Source organism: Natrix helvetica (assembly GCF_964273705.1).
Source record: "Natrix helvetica genome assembly, chromosome: 1".
In the NCBI taxonomy this organism is placed as follows: domain Eukaryota; kingdom Metazoa; phylum Chordata; class Lepidosauria; order Squamata; family Natricidae; genus Natrix; species Natrix helvetica.
Window position 1 is genome coordinate 375,486,212 of NC_138548.1, and position 12,760 is coordinate 375,498,971.

The window sequence follows — 12,760 nt, forward strand, 5'->3', positions numbered from 1 at the left end:
GCAGCAGTCGCCTTACGAGACGCTCTATTAAGAACAGTAAAAGAGGGTTTTTATAAGTTTCGCCACTCTAGGATGCAGTAGTCTTTGACCCACCGTCTGAGAGCCCTGGGGAGCAGAGGAATTTTTGGCGGGAAGGATTTTGCAGCTGCTCTTCTCAGCCTCAGAAGAGCTGAAACCGGGAAAGGGGCGGGGCGAGTGAGTGGGGGAAGGTCCGCTGTGAGCTAAGGCGGCATCGGAGGGGATTTCAGCCTTTTGGGCTGCGCTGAAGCCGGAGACCGAATGGAGGCCCGGGGGTCTTCCCTTCAGGCGGGGAGTGGCTGGCCGAGCGGCCTCCCCGAGGAGCCCCGCAGCTCCGAGGCCGAGCGCTGGCGCTTCCGCAGCTGCAGCTCCCGGGAGGCCGAGGGGCCCCGGGCGCTTTGCAGCCGCCTACACCAACTGTGCCGTGGGTGGCTGCGGCCCGAGCGGAGCAGCAAAGCCGAGATGCTGGACCTGGTGGTGCTGGAGCAGCTGCTGGCTCTGCTGCCCCCGGAGCTGGCGGGCTGGCTGAGGGAGTGCGGGGCGGAGAGCTGCGCCCAGGCGGTGGCCCTGGCCGAAGGCTACCTCCTCGGCTCCGCAGTCGCCCCGGAGCCCGGAAAGGGGCGGCAGGTGAGGGAGTTTTCATCTTCTACGCTTTTTGTTTCTCTTCCTTACAGATAAAAGCAAGAGAAAAACATCAGCACGTCTTAGGATGATGTAATAGTATGTGCGACTAACTGTGGGGCGTTATTCGCACATTCTGTTTCCCCACATACTTGTGAAACTCGAAAAATTAGAGTATTGTGCAAAAGTTCATTTATTTCAGTAATGCAATTTAAAAGGTGAAACTAATGTATGAGATAAGACTCATTACATGCAAAGCAAGATAGTTCAAGCCGTGATTTGTCATAATTGTGATGATTATGGCTTACAACTCATGAAAACCCCAAATCCACCATCTCAGAAAATTTGAATATTACATGCAATCAAGAAAACAAGGATTGTACATAGAACAATATCGGACCTCTGAAAAATATGAGCATGCATATGTACTCAGTACTTGGTTTGGCCCCCTTTTGCAGCAGTTACTGCCTCAATGGGGCGTGGCATGGAAGCTATCAGCCTGTGGCACTGCTGGGGTGTTATGGAAGACCAGGATGCTTCAATCGCGGCCTTCAGCTCTTCTGCATTGTTCGGTCTCATGTCTCTCATCTTTCTGTTGTCAATGCCCCACTATTGAAGCATCCTCATGCTCATATTTTTCAGAGATCCGATATTGTTCTATGTACAATCCTTGTTTTATGGATTGCATGTAATATTCAAATTTTCTGAGATGGTGGATTTGCAGAAAATGAGAATTTTTTTGACACAGGTATTTAAAACAGTTGCAAATTAATACAAAGAATGAACCGAGGATAGTAAAAGATTATAAAATAAGAGATGAAAATTGCATTTAGGTGAACCAAATAGTACTTAGGTTGCATATTTCAAAATCTATGTTTGATGTTATGAGGCAAAAACACAGAAAACTCCCCCCCCTTCAAGGTTTTTGAATATAGTCCATACTATCATCCTAAAAGGCAGTAGTGTTCAGTAAAATACTTTTCAAAATCAGTTTGAATATAGTTATCCATTTTTTACATTGCTTAGTTTCAGTATAATTAGTAGAGATGCAAATCCCGAGCCTATATGGTTTCCCCAACTGATGTAAGCGGGAAGATTGTATGATTATTGGATACTTAACACAAGTATTTCCTGGATTCTTCAATCAATATATAGCTGGAAGGGACTTAATGGTCTTCTTGTTTAACCCCCTTGTTCAGGCAGAAAACCATATATATATATATATGGCCGCACACTGCCAGGTCAAATTTAAGTGATCCTCCACTAGGACTCTACAGTCCTTCTGATAGTTACTGTTTTTGAGCCAAGTTTTGCCTAATCTGTACTTGTACCTATGGTTTTTCCTGCCTAAGTGTAAAACCTTGCTTCTCTCTGCATTAAATTTCATTTTCTGGAATGTTCCATTGTTCAAGTCTGACAAGATCATTTTTTATACTGACCTTATCTTCTGGGGAGTTGGCTATTCCTGCCAGCTTAATGTTTTCTACAGATTTGATGAGTTCCCCTTCTATTCCCCCATCTAAATCATTTATGAAGATATTGAAGAGTACTGAGCCTAAGATGGATCTTTGTGATACCCCACTGTAGACATTTCACTATAGATAGTTCTAAGCAGACTCTCGATTATACATATGATAGTTTGAAAAAAAAGGTTCCTGAAGAAAAAACAAAGCTTACAGAGAAAAACAACAAAGTATACTTTATTCATATTCCATTACCATGATCATGGGGTTCCCTACCTGATGATAGAAGGAGAGAGCCCTGAACAAACTTCTTTTTCAGATTAAATGCATATGGACCTTAACATTTGAAACAATATTAGAGCAAGGTAAAAGGACTAATGCAAGTATACATCATTGTTTTCCTGGACTGTTTTGATAAGCTATTAAACTGAGCTTTCTCAGGATTCTTCCTGATATTAACAAAAAATCAGTGTTTACATTATGGTTTAGGGAATGGTTGGTCTGTTGACAGTTTTTGGTTATTGAAGTTCCTATCATGATTTTCATTGCAGTTACTAATTCTATTTTATCTATTCCATTGGTGGGATTCAATTTTTTTTACTCTTCATTCTGTCGGCATGGCATGGCTTGGTGGGCCTGGCAGGGGAAGGATATTCCAAAATCCCCATTTCCTCCCAATCAGCTGGGACCTGGGAGGCAGAGAATAGATGGGGGCGGAGCCAGTTAGAGGTGGAATTACCAGTTCTCTGAACTACTCAAAATTTCCACTACTGGTTCTCCAGAACTGATCAGAACCTGCTGAATACAACCTCTGATCTATTCCCAATTTGTGTCATGTCATTCTTTTAGTCCACCTTAGGATTTTATTGCACTCTGCATGTCCCTTTGCTTTGATATGGAGAATATATCATTTGTTACAGTTGGATATCCTTCAGAATTATTTTGCAAAAGTGATTTATTGATCAAATCTGCTGAAAGGTTGCACTCCATCTCAACAGAGATTCTCCCTTGTTCTGCTTTTCCATATATTCAAAATTATCTTAAAACATTTATCACTAAATGTTAAACCTGACTGGGAATTTGTTAGAAAGAATGAAGTATCCAAATGTCTTTTAACGAGTCTCAGTGTTTCAGGGCATGTGTTTTACCCTCAAAGCCACCTTGGTGTACATTCCAAGATCTCCTGAACTTTCAGATCGGTGGTCGCCTCACGGATAGAATAGACATAAATACATTTACAAAGAAGGAAATTGGAAAAATACATGTGGAGAACAAAAACTTAAGCAAACTAACATCAAAGTAGATCATAAATCAGGCCTTTTTTTAAAGTTGCAGGAGCCATTAATTGAGGAGATCTCAGCAGAGCTCCAGGGAAGAGGAGATCCATCCAATGATTCTGAAGAGCTTCTTTTCAGGAGGATCCAACTGGGACTACCTTGCCAGGTAAGTGTAAGTTTCTTCTGTGAAGTTTGAACACCTTCATTCATGAGCTTCTTTGTAAACCAAAGACCGAGTCTCTGTGAATTTCAATCCTGGTGTCCCCATAGAATGAACCAGTGAGCCTTACTAATTCAACCTTGAAGATGATCCTAGGAATGCAAACAAAAGACAATTAACAAAAAGTCTTGTACTAGAAATGTGTTGGAACAGTTTTATCTTCCTTAATATGTTTCAAAAGACTTGGTCTTTTCAGGATCATGTGCAACATTTTGAATTAGGGCAGATAAAAAATTCCTAATGGTTTGTCATGTTTTCTAACAAATGAGTGTTTTACTGGGCCAGAGAGATAAGCCCAGAGGATTCCCTGCTCAAAATCTTTTTGGTGAATTCTGCCAGGCCAGGCCAGGGGAGGGGTGAGGGGTGGGGTCCCCAAGCAGTGCCATTCTGCAACTTGGATGCATCTAACCCATATTTTGTGCCTTTAAAAACATCATGGAGGAGGTGGATGGGGGCTTCCCACCCTTGTGTGTGTGTGTTTATTTGCTAGAAGAAAATGTTCATTTGGTTTCTTGCAAAGCTGTCTTTTCTCTTTTGGAATTAAGAAAGAAAACCTAAGAGAGGACTGTCACATGGGGAAGATATTCTTTTTGTTTCTAGGGCTCTGATCCCTTTGAGGTGGCGGCTGTGGATTTCACAGAGGAGGAGTGGGCACTGCTGGATTCTAGCCAGAAGGCCTTCTGCAAAGAAGTCATGCTGGAGGTTACTATGAATATGGCTGCTCTGGGTAAGGATGCTCTTTGCTCTGGGTTCTTGTTGATTAGGAAAGGTATTTTAAGTGGGAATTAAAGAGAGAAGATACATGCACTCATTTGCATACGGTGGTGAGAACTCTAATGACTACCACCTGTAAAATCTTTCCTAATCTCAGGAAAATCAGAGTCACAATGCATAAGGTAAAGGTTCCCCTCAAACATATGTGCTAGTTGTTCCCAACTCTAGCGGTGCTCATCTCCTTTTCAAAACCAAAGAGCCAGTGCGGTCCGAAGATGTCTCCTTGGTCATGAGGCCGGCATGACTAAACACCAAAGGTTCATGGAACACTGTTACCTTCCCATCAAGGTGGTCCCTATTTTTCTACTTGCATTTTTACATGCTTTCGAACTGCTAGGTTGGCAGAAGCTGGGACAAGTAACGGGAGTTCACTCTGTTACACGGCACTAGGGATTCAAACTGCCGACCTTTCTGATTGACAAGCTCAGCGTCTTAGCCACTGAGCCACTGCACAGTCCCACTCACAATAGTGGCTAATATCCAGTGGACACCTACATGTGCAAAAGTCTCATACACTTCCCTTTGCTTCCCTTTAACTGCCAGGGGCTCTGGATTATAAACCAGCCGATCCACTACATAGTAATTTTGTCCAAGGTTGTCCTCACAGCCACTCTTCTACAAAACAACAAGGGCCTTTTCAGAAATGTCCACCATACCATTGTGAAAGGCCTTAGATTCAAATGCCTGAGCAGATTGACCTAACAACAGTATAAAGCCTTCATATGGGTCAGTGCTGACAAAACTCTTGGATATCATTAAGAGTGTCCTACATAACATTTTCAACCCAACATCTCCTAGTTTGACAATTTGTTGTTACCAATTCTGATGTCAAATGGGCATATTTCTGACTGGGAGATTCCCTCCCCCCGCCCCCGCTAGCCATCATTTTAAATTCTAATGAGAATTTCTGCCTTTCCCCCCCCAAACAGGTGGTGGTGATGGGTTGGAGAATGAGAATGAGAAGCAGCGGAGGTTATTTAAACCACAATGGGCAGTGTCTTCAAAGAGCCAAAGTGATTTCCGTAGAAGTCGTAATCTGACGCACCATCAGAGGATCCACGCAAATGACAAAATATATAGCTGCATGGAGTTTGGAAAGAGATTCACTGAGAATAGTGATATTAATTGCCATCAAAGGATTGACACAGAGGACAGACCATATAAATGCATGGAGTGTGAAAAGAGCTTTATTGACAAATGGCACCTTACTTTCCACCTAAGGATGCACACAGCGGAAAGACCATATAAATGCATGGAGTGTGGAAAAAGCTTTTGTCAGAACTCAGAACTTAATCGTCATAAGAGGATCCACACTGGAGAGAGACCATATAAATGCATACAATGTGGAAAAGCATTTACTCACAAAAGTGGTCTTATTAGTCATGAAAGAATCCATACAGGGGAAAAACCATTTCAATGTACAGAATGTGGAAAGGGCTTTGCTCAGAAAGGACACCTTAAATCTCATAACAGAATCCACACTGGGGAGAGGCCGTATAAATGCATGGAGTGTGGAAAAAGCTTTCTTTGGAACGGACAACTTAGTCATCATAAGAGGATCCACACTGGGGAGAGGCCATACAAATGCATGGAGTGTGGAAAAAGTTTTCATTGGAACAGAGATCTTATTTGTCATGAAAGGACCCACACTGGGGAACGCCCATACAAGTGCAACGAGTGTGGAAAACAATTTACACGGAAAAATTATCTTATTAATCATGAAAGAGTTCATGCGGGGGGGAAAGACCATATAAATGTACAGTATGTGGGAAACGTTCAAAAAGGACAACTTAATTCTCATAAAAGGATCCACACAGAATAGAGACCATATAAATGCATGTAATGTGGAGAAAGATTTATATTGTGTGGAGTGTGGGTGTAATTTTATTGGAAAAGAATATCTTATCATGAAAGGATTCACTTGCGGAGGAAACCTTTTAAATGGACAAATTAGAAAAGCCTCCAAGTAGAAACTCTTATCTGACTCACCAGTAAGGGATCCAATGAGGAAAATTGTGTGTGGAAAAGGTAAACTCAGGAAGGACACCATAATTCTTATAAAATAAGGCCCACAGAAGAAAAGTAATGGCTTCCTTGACTTCCCTCTTTAATTTACCTAAAAACCACTATATAAGACAGAATTTACATGCATTTATCAAATTTAGAAAGCATTTCAACCTGCAGAGTTATGTTTATTCCCACAAAATAGTGCTCATATTCTTTCCTCTTAAGTCTTAGCTAAATAAGTCTTCTCATTTCCTTTGGTATCTCATGACCACAAGGAAAAAGAGTGAGATCAGCTTCAGAAAGAAAACTACTCTTTTTTTTGAGTAGTTGCCAAGGCAATCATTCCATACTACTTTAGCTTCCCAACATATTTTGGAGAAAAACCTCTTTATACTCTTACACTTAGAACCTTATTAATGAAGACCTGTAGAATTATAGGTCTTATGACCTGTAATTTTACAGCCTCCTTTCATGTATTCATTTTTTATTATCTCATCCTGTCATCATCAGCTATACTGAGCCCTATATTTAAGTCTACTATGGGGAACAAAACCACTTTGAGAGGTGAATTGCTGTGGGTTTTTTAGGTAGCACAGCCCCTTGAAACCAGATCAGCTCCACCCAGCCAGGAAAGACAAGGAGAAAAGGTGAACAAAAAGTCAAGACTTCAACAGAACTCAAATACATATATAACAGAAAAGATGCTTGACAGATTATACTGAGTAGAAAAAGGATTCCTTCATTGAGTCTATGGAGATTCTCCTTAATCCATGTTGTGATTGTCTCAGAAGTGCTTTTCAAAAGCAAATGGACTTACTTTATTTTTGCTTGAAGATATCAGAAACTCATATGTTAGTTTCACCTTTTAAGTTGCATTACCGAAATAAATGGAAGTTTTGCACGATATTCTAATTTTTCGAGAGTCTCTCTCTCTCTCTCTCAAATTCTCATTAAGTATGTTAAAACATTTACAAATGTAAGCAAAATATCTCAAAATCATTTCTTTTTATAGGTTTAATTAAACATTTTAAATCTCAAAAATTTCCAGAAGAAAAAAATCAAAATTGTATTCAGAGCAGGCAAAGAAATGTAACTGCATAACCTTTATATGCAGATGAAAGATCACAACAGTGAAAGGTAAAGGTGCAGGAGCAGATCACCCATTTATTTTAAATTTCTCAGAAGAGAGAGAGAAAAAATGGTTAAAGTGAGCAGAAAAAACTTCAGCTGCCTTTAATGACCCAAAAGGAAGGAGGGAAAGAAGGAGGGGGGGATGCACAGAGGCATTCACAGGTATCACTGGGGGCTTTTCATACACACACTCATGGTAAAATGAGCAGACACTCATTCTCCCTGCCTTTCCTGCTTCCCTCCAAAGAATAACCCAGAAGAAAGAGTGGGGGGGAAATTCACACAGGCAGTCACAGGTCTCTGGCTCCCTTCACTTATCACTCCCTGGGGCATTGGGGACACATACATTCATACTGCAATCAGACCTTCATGCTTGCTCATGCCAACCAAGATAGCTTGTGCCTGGCGTCCCAGGCTTCAAGGAAATCTCCAAAGGAAATTCCTGTCACCCACGAGCTAACACTTCCCATGACCCTTTACATGTAGGGCTCACTTTGGCCTAGCCGGGTGACCCGCCGCAAGTTTTCAAAAGAAAAAAAATTCTGGGAAGGATTTCGATTCCCTCAATGAAGTACTTGGCCCCTTTCCTTGTTAGGGAATTCTGCTAAGGTTTTCTGGATCCAAAAAGGTGACCCGGGGAGGACCTCTGCCCCTCTGCAGTTAGTACCAGCACCTCCTCTCTACACACACATGCAGGCATACACACATTTCCACGCTTTGCCATGCTTTAAAATTAAATTTTAGAGAATTAAAATTTAGAGGTACTCACCTTCTTTCCAGGCAGCCTTTGAGCTCAAACTCAAAACCCCTTTAAAACCTAGATCCAAATGGCTACGGCCAAGATAAAATCCACCCGACTCAATGGGGTCTGTGCCGGCATGGGAGGCTTACCTGGGCTATATCCATTAGTTAGGCTAGCTTGGAGTCCCATCTGTGGGGTGCCAATTGTTGGAAGAAATGTCCTTCTGGGTTCAGCTCCAAGTGGGGAAAAAGACACTGGAGACATGGAAGCTGCTTGGAAAGATGGTTTTAATGGTGGACAGGACCACATGGCTTGAGTCCTGAACAGAAAAGGTGATCACATGCTTCAATGTTGGGGAGAAGAAGAGAAGGAAAGGGAAGGGGCTTGCTAGGCTTTTTATAACCTGTTCAGTCCCACCTCTCTGTTTCCTGTTCCTGTGTAAGAAATGTATTCTGATTGGTTGTCAGACTCACATGGGCCCATGCAGGGGCAACTCTAGGCTGAGTCCAGGTTTGGTTGAATTCTCAAGAGTTCTCAGATGCCATGTGGTCAGTTGAGTAAAGGCTTATATTATCATGTCTTCATTCCCATCCCCCTGGAGCTGAAGGGGAGAACTCTTTTATTATGTAAAGGGACTGGCTCAGGCTTTAATGGCTCATGGACAAAAGGTGGGGGCAGGAAGCTGCAGGGAGAGTTACCTTGTCTTTTTGAAACATGTTTTTTTTCACATCCAGAGAAATATTCTGCCTTTTCAATATTTCCTAGGATATCTCATTTGTCTGGGAGAGGGCTGGGTGATAACTTTCCACAGTATCCTGCCTAAGCAGGGGGTTTGACTAGAAGACCTCCAAGGTCCCTTCCGACTGTTATTCTATTCTATTCTATTCTATTCTATTCTATTCTATTCTATTCTATTCCAACATTTTGAAATAGGCCAGGAATGAAATTCCCAGTGGGTGTGTCCTGTCTTCTAAGAAATTTGTATTTTGCTAAGCCAGGGGAATGAAGCCAGGGGATTCCTCTGCCCAAAATGGGCAGATTGCACTCTAGAAAAAGGAGGGTTCCTTCTTTGAGTGTCACCACATTAATACAGACAACAGCAAGGCCAAAGTGGTTCGGAGGAATCCCCAAAACAGTTTTGGTTACATATTTAATATATAACATGTTATATAATTATATAGTATATAAATAAACTGGTGCAAAGTAAAGAGTAAAGAGCAACCAATATGATTAGGGCCCTGGAGGCTAAAACATATATTGAACGGTTGAACAAACTGGGCATGGCTAGTCTAGTGAAGAGAAGGACCATGATAGCAGTCTTCCAATATTTGAGGGGCTGCTGCCACAGAGACGAGGGGGTCAAGCTATTCTCCAAAGCACCTGAAGGCCAGACAAGGAAAAACGGATGGAAACTGATCAAGGAGAGATTTAACCTGGAAATAAGGAGACATTTCCTGCCAGTGAGAACAATGAAGCCATGGAAGTTGTGTTGCCTTGGGAAGTTGTGGGAGCTTCATCACTGGAGGCTTTCAAGAAGAGATGGGACTGCCATCTGTTAGAAATAGTGTAGGGGTCTCCTGCTTGGGCAGAGGGGTTGGACTAGATGACCTACAAGGTCCCTTCCAACTCTGTTAATCTGTTAAGATTCCACTCAAAGGCCCTTTGCTCTATTCCAGCCCTGCTCTACCTTCTTTGGGCCTATTCCCTTCACCCGCGCATCCCCTCCCACTCCCCACCCAAATACTCCACCAGGTGACTTCGGCCGACTTTTGAGAATAGCGCATGCGTAGAAGTCCTTTGCCAGGCCCGGATGTTGAACGGAGGAGAGGAGCGGCAGTCGCTGCCTTATGAGACGCTCTAGTCAAGAGCAATAAAGCAAGAGGGATCATAGTCTTGTGCCTCTCTAGGAAGCAATCATATCTCACCGAGTCTGTGGAAGGCCTGGCGAGCGCGGGAGGTTTTGTCGGGACCGAGTGGCAGTTGCTCTTCTCCGCCTCAGAAGCCCTGAGGGAGCGGAGACCCACCCTTCTTCTCCCCCCCCGTGAAACCAGGAAAGGGGCGGGGCGAGTGGGCGTGGGAGAGTCCGCCGTGACCTAAGGCGGCGGCCTCGGAGGGAGTTTTCCCACCGTCAGGGCTGCGCTGAAGCCGGAGACCGAATGGAGGCTGGGGGGTCTCCTCTTCAGGCGGGGAGCGCGGGGAGAAGCGGCGGCCCAAGCAGCCTCCCCGAGGGTCCCCGGGCGCTTTGCAGCCGCCTGCATCGGCTGTGCCGGGGGTGGCTGCGGCCCGAGCGGAGCAGCAAAGCCGAGATGCTGGACCTGGTGGTGCTGGAGCAGCTGCTGGCCCTGCTGCCCCCGGAGCTGGCGGGCTGGCTGAGGGAGTGCGGGGCGGAGAACTGCGCCCAGGCGGTGGCCTTGGCCGAAGGCTACCTCCTCGGCCCCGCAGCCGTCCCGGAGCCCGCAAAGGGGTGGCAGGTGAGAAAAGTCAACCGTTGGACGTTGATATATTTCGCAGCCTTTGTAAGAAATGCAGCCATGAAGAAGTCGTCATCGGAAAATTTTCAGCAATTCCTAATATTTTACAACTCATTCCATCTTGTGGCAAATGCTTCAGTTTCACAGTGGTAAAAAAATTCTGTGGGATGCTGACATATGTAGCAAACTTTGTAGGAAATCAAGGCCATTAAGACCTAGTTATCTGCAGGATCGCATCCTACCACACACGTCCCTGCGACCTATCCGCTCACACAGGGAGGGGCTCCTCCTGGTGCCGTCTGCTAGGCAATGCCAGTGGGCGACACCTAGGAGTAGATCCTTCTCTGTGATGGGCCCAACCCTCAGGAATGACCTCCCCCCAGACATTCGAACTACCACCGACCTCCGTTCCTTCCGGCAAAAGTTAAAGACTCACCTATTTCAATCAGCGGGCCTGGCACTTTCTTAGTTTTACCTCCCGGGGATTTATTTTATTTTAATTGGGTTTGGGGTTTTAATTGGGATGTTTTTAGGATTAGAATATATTTATTTCTTAGTACAGCCTATCTCCCCCTCCAAATGTATCTTAAATGTATTTTATTATTATGACTGATTTTATTTGTATTGACTGTACACCGCCCCAAGTCCCTTTCTGGGAGAGGGGGCGGTCTAAAAATCTAAGAAAATAATAATAATAATAATAATAATAATAATAATAATAATAATAATAATAATAATAATAATATTAGGGCAAACATCTGGTTAGGCATCATGACAGAAATGGCTGCAGTTGAGGCACCCTGCTGAGACATTTACCATTTTTTCACTGAAAGTTATAATCTTGGAAGAAAGGCCTATGTACTTATTTCACCAAACAGATTTCAGGATAAAAGATATCCCAGGTTATCCTCAGATTAGGAGGAATGTTGCACACTATTACATTTGTTGTTTCCAATTGCTGTTTGATCTTTGTGTAGACTAGAACCTATTCTGATTTGTGGTTTTGAATTGCAGAAGGCAGAATGTGTGAAGAGTGAACGGGATTTGCTTCCCACACATTCCAATAGAAATGCTCTGGTTCAGCTCTTCCTTTCTATATATTCAAAATTATCTTAAAAAGATTGGTAACTAGAAGTGAAACCTGATTGGGAATTTTAAGTGGGAAAGAATGAAGTATTGAAATTACCTTTTATGACAATCGTGTTTTCAAGGAGTACTCTTTACTTCCAAAAGCATCCCTGTGTTCATTCCAAAGTCTTTGCCTGAACTGCCAGGCTGGTGTGGTCCTGCACTACAAGAGGCACAGAGAAGCCTCCATAAAATGGAAGGGGAGAATGATCCTATACCTCAAAAAAGGTGAAGAGGAGAAAATGAAGACACATCTGATTGGAATAAAAAAACAAGCAATGGTGGGTTTCACAAAAGTGGCTGGCATTTATCAAGAAATAACAGCCACCTACAGAACAGGAGTTCCCATGTTCTCTCACTCTGACAGGTTGGGGAAGCATAAGTAGACAGGGTAAATGTAAGGGAAGGTGGATGCGCCATCTCAAAGTGGATGATAAACCAGGCTGTTCTTTCAGTTGCAGGAGCCATTTGTAGGTGAGGTCTCAGCAGAGCTTCAGGGAAGAGGGGATCCATCCAGTCTTTCTAAAGAGGTTGTTTTCTCAAGGATCCAAGTAGGGACAACTTGTCAGGTAAGAAGGTTTCTTGTGAGAAGTGTAAACTTTTGTTTATGAGCTACTTCAAAAACCAAATGCTGAGTCTGTGCATTTGAACTTGGTCTCCCCATAGAATGATTCAGTGAGTCTCACTGATTCAACCTTCAGAACTATTCTGTGGATGCACAGGAAGGACAATTCAGAAGAATCTTGTATTAAGAAATGTAATTGATAATGTTGGAATATTTTTCAAAAGACTTTGGACAAGAAGTTTAAAAAATAAAGGCCATTAAGCGAAACAATAGCAATTGTAAAAAAAATTGTACTAGAAGTAGGCCAACATATCTATTTAAAATATGAAGGTTGTCTGTGTAA

At 43.1% G+C, this 12,760-nt stretch overlaps 1 protein-coding gene across 8 annotated transcripts in view; it reads left to right on the forward strand.

Annotated features, from left to right (window-relative positions):
* Window positions 1-12,760, forward strand: part of LOC309383761 (neurotrophin receptor-interacting factor homolog) — a 28,799-nt gene that overhangs the window by 9,469 nt on the left and 6,570 nt on the right. For 2 of the 8 annotated variants that reach the window (XM_081936612.1, XM_081936613.1), the window contains exons 1-2: window positions 178-645; window positions 12,308-12,421. In XM_081936612.1, the coding sequence (XP_081792738.1) occupies window positions 280-645; window positions 12,308-12,421 (480 nt within the window). In that variant the 5' untranslated portion in view covers window positions 178-279. Of the gene's footprint in view, window positions 1-177; window positions 646-3,431; window positions 3,546-4,199; window positions 4,327-5,302; window positions 7,287-10,408; window positions 10,725-12,307; window positions 12,422-12,760 lie in introns of those variants that run through there. The other 6 variants (XM_081936615.1, XM_081936616.1, XM_081936617.1 and 3 more) reach the window with 6 other exon arrangements.